Source organism: Cervus elaphus, chromosome 6 (genome assembly GCF_910594005.1).
Source record: "Cervus elaphus chromosome 6, mCerEla1.1, whole genome shotgun sequence".
NCBI lineage: Eukaryota > Metazoa > Chordata > Mammalia > Artiodactyla > Cervidae > Cervus > Cervus elaphus.
This window is the reverse complement of record NC_057820.1, coordinates 4,722,072-4,730,386: the sequence shown is the minus strand read 5'-3', so window position 1 is coordinate 4,730,386 and position 8,315 is coordinate 4,722,072. Positions and strand designations below refer to the sequence as shown.

Genomic DNA, 8,315 nt, shown 5'->3' with positions numbered 1-8,315 from the left:
CAAATTGGGGAATGTGTACAACAAGACTGTATATTGTCACGCTCTTTATTTACCTTATATGTACAGGACATCATGAGAAATGCCAGGCTGGATGAATCACAAGCTGGAATCCACATTGCCAGTGGATATGCAGATGTTACCACTTTAAGGGCAGAAACTGAGGAGGACCTAAGGCACTTCTTGATGAAGGTGAAATAGGAGAGTGAAAAAGCTGGCTTGAAACTCAACATTTAAAAAAACTAAGATCATGGCACCTGCTCCCATCACTTGCATGACAAACAGAAGGAGAAAGTTTGGAAACAGTGACAGATTTTATCTTCGAATTCACTGCAGATCGTGACAGCAGCCATGAAGTTATAAGATGCTTGCTCCTTGGAAGGAAACCTATGACAAACTTAGACAATGTATTTAAAAGCAGACACATCACTTGCCAACAAAGGTCCATAGAGTCAAAGCTATGGTATTTCCAGTAGTCATGTACAGATGTGAGAGTTGGACCATAAGAAGACTGAGCACAAAACAATTCATGCTTTTGAATTGTCATGCTAGAGAAGACTCTTGAGAGACCTTGGGTCGACAGGAAGACTAACCAGTCAATCCTAAAGAAATCAACCCTGAATCTTCACTGGAAAGACTAATGTTGAAGCTAAAGCTAAAATACTTTGACCACTTGATATGTGGTGATGACTCATTGGAAAAGACTCTGATGCTGGGAAAGATCGAGGGCAGGAGGAGAAGGGTGTGGCAGAGGACGAAATGGTTAGATTAACAACACTGACTCAATGGACATGAATTTGAGCAAACTCCCGGAGATAGTGGAGGACAAAGAGTTTCATGTTGATGAATGCTTTCAGTCTTTTGGACACAAACGTGGGCATGAATATTACCTTTAATATTAATAATTCTTACATTGCGTGTCCTGTGTTTCAATTGCTGTGTGGTTTTCTTTCATCTCTTGGTGGCCCAGGCTATAGGACAGGTGTAAGGCAGGTGATTCCAGGGGTCAGAGGAAGAGTATGAGGTTGGAAGCACAGCTTGGCATCACACACCCAGGTCAGCAGGTCAGTGGTGTAGCTCCCTCCCATATATCTTAGGCATAGCCCTCCACAGCAGGGGCATCTCCACCCTGGGATGAGTCTATGAAGGTGCCAGGAACACAGCAAGGCCAATGTCAGCACTGGGGGACTAGCTGAGATCTGGCAGGATGCAGGCAGATGCATTCTGGTATTCCTGGGGATTATTCCTTCTTCTTTGGGAGAACACCTGGCTTTGACTCTTGCAGGTGAAGCAGGAGGGTGAGCATGTGTGAAGCTACCGTCTGTGACAGGAGAGGAGAGAGAGGGCCAGCTCCAGTGGGCAGGGGAAGATACGGGTCCTTAATGCGATTTTATTTAAGAAGTCAGAACACCCCCATCCATCCATTTCCTGCCGTTAGCACACCAGATTGGCAGCTGTTCCCCTCACCCTCTAGGCTGCTTTTCTGTGTCCTGGGACCAAGAATCTGCCAAGGACTCACTGCTCTTGAAAGTGAATGAAGAACGTGCGGATCTCCTTCGGGTAGATGGTGACCTCGGGGCCTCCTGGAGGTGGCGATGGATGACTGGAGCTGCCTGGGAGCAGAGAGGGTCTGTCCAGTGTGGTCCCTGGACCACCTGCTTCCCAGGACCTCATGGCTTCCCCCTGGCAACATGGCTCCTGCTGCGTCTGTGGCTCCCACTGCGATCACAGCCCTCAGCTGACCCCCTCTTGACAGGACTCCACTCCTGGGGGGCCTCTGTCATCGCTGGCCTCCCCTGTGGGCCCAGCACAGTCAAGTCATGTACAGTGGGCTCTCCACATGTTGTGGCACCATGTATGTGCCTAGGAGCCTTCTCACTGAGGCCATGAGGGGGCCCTGCCCTTGATCTCAATGGGCTCCATTGAGGGGTCACACCCTGGGGTTTAGGCGCCCACCTTGGGATTAAAGTGGTTCCTCCATTCATCCATCCACCTTACCATCCATCCGTCCATCCATCCTTCCATTCCTGAATCCAATCCCTCCACCCATCCATTGTTGTCAATCCATCCAACCTCCAGTCATCCATCAAACATCCAACTTCTTTCCATCTCTCCTTTCATCCATCTACTCATGCATACATCATCCATCCATGTTCCTTCCTTCCATTCATCCTTCATCTATCCATTATCCAATTGTGTATCTTCCTGCATCCACACACTTTCCTTCCTTCCTTACATCCTTTTTATCCAAGTAAATATCCTTCATTCTATCAGTCTATAATACATTGACTACTTGCCTACCAAAATCACTGCAGATGGTGATTGCAGCCATGAAATTAAAACATGCTCCTTGGAAGAAAGTCTATGACCACACTAGACAACATATTAAAAATCAGAGACATTACTTTGCCAACAAAAATCTGTCTGGTTTTTCCAGTGGTGATGTGAGAGTTGGACTTTAAAGAAAACTGAGCACCAAAGAATTGATACTTTTGAACTGTGGTGTTGGAGAAGGCTCTTGAGAGGCCCTTGGACCACAAGGAGATCGAACCAGTCCATCCTAAAGGAGATCAGTCCTGAATATTCATTCAAAGGACTGATGCTGAAGCTGAAACTCCAGTACTTTGGCCACCTGATGCAAAGGCCTGACTCATTGGGAAAGACCCTGATGCTGGGAAAGATTGAAGGGAGGGGGAGAAGGGGACGACAGAGATGAAATGGTTGGACGTCATCACTGACTCAATGCACATGAGTTTGTGTAAGCTCACGTGCAAGTCTTGGGTTCATCTAGACATGGGTGGGATGTGTGGTGTTGAACACACACATGCACACACACTCACTCAGCTACACACTCATGAACACACACACTGTGTGGAGCCCTGGCAGGTGGAAAATGAACTGAAGCTTAGAGTCTACAACCTTCTTTGTTTGATTCAGGAAGGCTGAGACCCAGAGAAGGACAGCAAGCTCAAGGTCACAGAGGCTTCAGGGGCAGAGCTGGGTTCTGGCTGGGGGTGAGGCTGGGGACTTGGGGCGGGGTCAGGACCAGGGCATCCGAACCTCCGTGGTGGTGAGGGTCCCGCGTGCTCCAGGTCCAGCGATGCATCTCGCTCACGTTCCAGGTCCCTGTGAGCGAGCGCTCCTCCACAGACACCACGGAGCCCAGTCCCCGCAGCACAGACTGCAGGACAGAGCAAGGGAGGGGTGAGCACCCGGACCCCAGACCTGAGCAGAGACCCCGATGCAGCAGGGTGACTGCACCAGGGCCCAGGGCCCAGTCCCTGCAGAAGGAGGGGCAGCCCCATTTTACAGATGAGGACCTGCGGCCAGGGGCAGCTGGCCCCCCAGTGCTGGCTGATCATCATGCCCAGCAGAAGGCGGGCAGGTGGGGCCGCCCCAGGAAACACCCAGACATCAGGGTTTGTCTCTCGAGGGCGTGTCCTCCTGGGGGCCTGACTCTGTGATGTCGGAGCAGGTCACGGGAGGGCGGCTTACCTGCAGGTTCACCGTCACAGGCTGAGACAGCACGGGGTCCTGGTCCACCTCATACAGGTGCTGGAGCCGCAGCAGGACCCGGCGCAGGTCTGCCTTGGCCTCGCGGTTTCGGTCTTAGGGACAGAAGGAAGGTGGCCGTGAGGACAACAGTCTCTGCCTGGCACTTTACACTCTCACCTCCACTTCACAACTTCAACCTCCCTTGGAGGCAGCTAACACAGCCCCACTTTGCAGATGAGCCAAACCAGGCTCAGAGAGGGGTGGGCACTTTCCTAGACACACAGCTGGTGTGCATCAAGAAGGAGCAGGGCAGGGGGGCAGGGGGATTCCAAGCCAGGTGCAGCCAAAGTGACCTCCTCCCACCACCCACACTGGGGCCAGCTCTGATTCTTGTTCCCTGATGAGGTCCTCATTGGGCTTGCCCCTCCACCTTCCAGTTCTCTGGAAGATTCTCTCTGGCTTGGCCCCTGTGAAGGGTGGTATGGCCTCGTAACCCTGAAGATGAGGCGCCATCGCAGAGCAGATGTGTCAGGTCACTGCCACCAAGACTTAGGAAATGTGTTCCAATACAGCTTCCACCTGCTGGGTCCTTGGTGACCAAGTGAGAAGACCCATGCTGCCAACCCCACAGAGCACAGAAACGTAATGACCTGTGCTGTGTGAGGAAAGAGGGCATGTGGGCTCCTAGTTACTGCAGCCTAAGAGGTCTGCAATGTCTCTTGTCTCCATTCAAGTGCCGAGGTTAGGGACTAGAGCTCTAGAATCAGGGAAGGACTTCTCAGAGCAGAACATGAAGTTGACCAGGATAATGGTGATGAAGATGGTGATGTTCGTGAAGATGGTGGTGGTGATGATGGTGATGGCAGTCATGGTCGTGATGGTGATGGCCGTGACGGTGATGGTGGTGGTGATAAAGATGGTGATTGTGATGATGGTGGTGATGGTGATTATGTTGGTGATGGTGGTGATGATGACGGTGATGGTGATGATGATGTTGATGGTGATAATGGCAGTGATGCTGATGGTGATGATGGTGTGGTGATGATGATGGTGATGGTGATGATGATTTTCATGGTGATGATGGTGTGGTGATCATGATGGTAATAATGATGATGATGACGGTGATGGTGATTACGTTGGTGATGGTGGTGATGATGATGGTGATGGTGATAGTGATGTTGATGGTGATGATGGTGGTGATGGTGGTGTGGTGATTATGACTGTGATGCTGATGGCAATAATGGTGAAGACAATGTTAATGATGGCAACGATCATGCTGGTGGAGATTCCTTGAGGACTCAAGCATCATGAGAGGCAGCAGGCCTCATGCCATCCTCTGTGGCTCCCCTGATTCAGTCTCTACCGATGTCTCTCTAGGAGGACGGACTTTCCCAGCCCAGCCCCCTTCACCTCCTCTTTGGTACAAGCTGCCCCTGGAAGATGCGTTCTCAGTGCGCTTAGCCTGACACATAACAGTAGATGAGGCTCTATCACTGCAGGTGAGGCTCCCCCATCTCACCTTCTGTGACAAGTGGGCAGGCTGTGGTTCAGTGATGGAATTCTCATGTCTACAGAGTTGAGCCACAGTTGGCAACACCCCTCTATCAGGTACAAAGATGACCTTTAGCCTCTGCCCTTTTCCACCTTCTCCTCATTTCACAGATACTTGGAGTGTGCCTGCCCTAGGTGGGTCTCTTGGAGCAGGGCAGTGGCTGAGGCACAGTCAGTCCAACCTCTGAGAAGCATGAAGTTAAGGGAGCAGATAAAGGGCAGCAGCCCCAATATGAACAATGAGTTCCTGGCAGTTGTTACCTCCTCCAGGAAGCCCCCCCTGATCCCCTGCTGGGGGCTCCCCTCTGTACACAGTCACAGCGTCTGACGACATCCAGACCCACCTTGTTTCTGCTTGCTGAGTGACCTGCCTCCCTGAGGGCCTCAGGTCCCTCTTTGGGCAGGTAAGGGAACCAGGTGACCTCACAGAGCCTGGAGGACTCTGAGGAGGGTCCTTTGTCTGCTGAAGGGCTGGGGACCAGGCTGACATGTGGAGGCAAGAGTGAATGTGGACACCTGGCACCTGCGCACCTTTCTGGAGAGTCTGCAGGTGCTCTGTGTGGTTCGAGCTGTACTTCCAGCCGGGGATGCTGAGGATCTGTAGGTGGACACTGGAGGGGAGCGTCACAGCTTTTTGCTTCCAAGAACCGTTCCAACTGCCTCTGTGGGCAGTTTCTGTAAGGCAGATGAACAACAAGGAGAGGCTTTGGGCCAAACTCTCCTCTCGGCATTCTTAGCTCTCCATACTAAGGCCCCCATTTAGTCTGATCTCTTTCCCTCGACCACACCGCAGGCAGGCTGAAGCCCCTGCTGGTGCAAATGCCCCAGACTGCCTTGAGTCTCTAGTCCAGCCCTTACAAAACTGCAGACTGGGAGATGGGACCAGAGAGAAGACGCCATTTCCTCCAGAAAATGCAGCGAGTTCACACAGAGACCTGCTCTGTGAACAGTTCTGGGAAGCCAGCTCCCGCGCTGTCATCTGTGGCTGCCTCTGCCCAGAGGGACTCAGCCCTCCACTTCCAGGAGATGCTCTTTTCAGCCCTGGGCTCCAGCTGGAGCCGCCATCCCTCACAGCTCCCAGGCCTCAGTGATTGGTCAGGCCTGGGTCACGTGATTTGATCAGGGCCAATCAGAACCTTTCTCTGGGATCTCTGCTCTTGAAAGAGGAGTTTCAATTCCTCCTACTGGCTGTATGACCTTAAGCAAGTCACTTAAAACTCTTTAACCTCAGGATGCCCATGTTTACAAGGAGGGGCTTAGATCTGAGGCGTCTGGTCACTTCCTGCCCCATAGGAGCCCAGATCCCTGCAGGCACCAGCTCAGCCGCATCCCTAGACAGGGCGGCTCACCCGGGGGCAGTGATGACAGGTGCACTGAAAGGACCCCCCACCTCACCATTCATCTCTCTGAGCATCACGATGGGCCGGTGCTGCAGCGCCAGCCCACTCCTCTGGTGCAGGCCACTGGTGAGGGTCCAGGGTCCCAGAAGCAGCCAGAGCACTGGGTGGACGACCGAGGAGTCGTTCAGTGTGAGGTCGTTGTCCAGGGCCCACTTGTCGTTGTTCCACAGCCGCCGGTGGAGCATGACCTGCAACGGACAACTGTCTGACCGGGTCTGCCTGGGCCCTGGGCTGCTTGTGAGTGACCAGAGGTGCCTCCTCCTACCTCCACCTGCCCGTTCCCTTGGCTGGAGACACCGTGCGCCTGCTCGGACAGCAGCACCAGCCTGCTTCGTCTGTCCTGGATGAAGGCTGACTGCACCATGGGGTAGTAATTCTGTGGACAGAAACATCGGCAGGCTGGTGGTGGGAGCAGTGGGCCAGGTCAGCCAGCAGGTCCGGGGTCTCCCTATGGCCCCAGGCGGCCCCCTGCATGGGCGCAGCAGCAGCCCAGGGTGGCATGGTAGATGGGGGAGGGGCTCTGAGTTCTGAGATGGACGCACTGCGATACAAAGCCAGCTCCACTGCTTCCTGACCTTATGCCCTGGGGGACCCAGCCTGCCTGAGCCTCAATTTCCCCATCTGTAAAATGTGCCCAAAAGGTCCTCCTGCTGCAGGGAGACAATGAGGCATCTATGCCAGTCCAGCCTGAGATGACCCCCAGCCAGGGGTTCCCAAATAGAAAGGGGCTGGTGTCTGGGCTGGAAAGCGCTCACACAACCTTTTGTTCTATTTGTTTGTTCTATTGAAGCAAGATGTCCTGGGCTGATTTCCCCAGATTCTCTGGAGCCCAGGCCACAGTGGGTGAGGACCAGCTGCAGAGATAAAGGGACAGAAGTTCAAGGAAGACAGAGCAGGGAGGAACCTCACCCATTCTCAGGGCCCCCGTGGAAGGAGAGAGACAACTAACACAGATGGAGGCTCAGGAGATGGCCAGCATGCATCATCCCAGCTGGATCATCCCAGCACTCAGCACAGTTCTCTTCCTAGGAGAGCACCGAGGCCCAGGGACACCCAAGGACTTGCCCGAGGTCACGCTGATGAAGGGAGAGGCCCTGGAAGCTGATTGATTTTGGAATTCAGCCCCTCCTCAGCCCTCCCTGGCAGCCAGGCTGTGACTCAGCTCACAGCAGCAGAGGAGGGTCACACCCCATTCAGGCCTAGCCAGGTACCACTTGCTTAATCCTCAAGCAACCCCTGTCGGGTCACCCGTTGACTGAGGAGGACCCACGGTGCACACAGGAGAACCTCAGGGACACACCTCCCACACCACGGCCCCAGACTCAGAGACCAGGTCTGAATATGCCTGGTCCACAGCCCCTAGGGGTAGACACAGGGCAGTGGGGCTCTGGGAGATGCTCTAGACCTAAGGGGGCTCCCCTGCCTTCTGGAAAAAGGCCACCAGGACTAGATCTGTGACTGCCACACCCCGGGACAGCATACCCGAGCGATGGTGTTCCACGTGTCCTGCCGGTAGGGCCTGCGCTGCATCTGGTAGCCATTGTTGTCCGAGTAGAGGACCCGCCCCGTGTTCAGGTCGGTGCTTGTCCTCAGGATGGCCTCACGGTTCAGCTCCAAGGGGCCCACCCGGTACTCCTGCTCTATGCGATGGCAGAGCAGCTCCCCGTCAGAGCTCTGGGGCCCGTGGGCCAGCCGGGAGTAGATGGCGAACGTGGGCTCACTGTCGTTCACCTCCCTGGAGGAGAAGCAGGGCAGATAGGTCAAGCCCAGGGAGCCTTCTGGACGCCCTGCCCTTCTCCTTTCTTCCTTCGTCTCCTTCCTTTTCCCTCCCTCCATCCTTCCTGCAGCCAGGAAGCCAGGGAGCCTGCTTGG

The 8,315-nt window shown here is 54.1% G+C and overlaps 1 protein-coding gene across 1 annotated transcript in view; it reads right to left on the bottom strand.

Moving 5' to 3' along the window:
* Window positions 1-1,512: 1,512 nt before the first annotated feature.
* The window catches only part of LOC122696620 (epididymis-specific alpha-mannosidase-like), a 41,239-nt gene continuing 34,436 nt past the window's right edge, over window positions 1,513-8,315 (bottom strand). The window contains exons 13-19 of the mRNA XM_043906880.1: window positions 7,926-8,178; window positions 6,709-6,819; window positions 6,393-6,631; window positions 5,575-5,699; window positions 3,493-3,605; window positions 3,058-3,178; window positions 1,513-1,610 (exon numbers count right to left, since the gene is read on the bottom strand). Of these exons, the coding sequence (XP_043762815.1) occupies window positions 1,513-1,610; window positions 3,058-3,178; window positions 3,493-3,605; window positions 5,575-5,699; window positions 6,393-6,631; window positions 6,709-6,819; window positions 7,926-8,178 (1,060 nt within the window). The remainder of the gene's footprint in view (window positions 1,611-3,057; window positions 3,179-3,492; window positions 3,606-5,574; window positions 5,700-6,392; window positions 6,632-6,708; window positions 6,820-7,925; window positions 8,179-8,315) is intronic.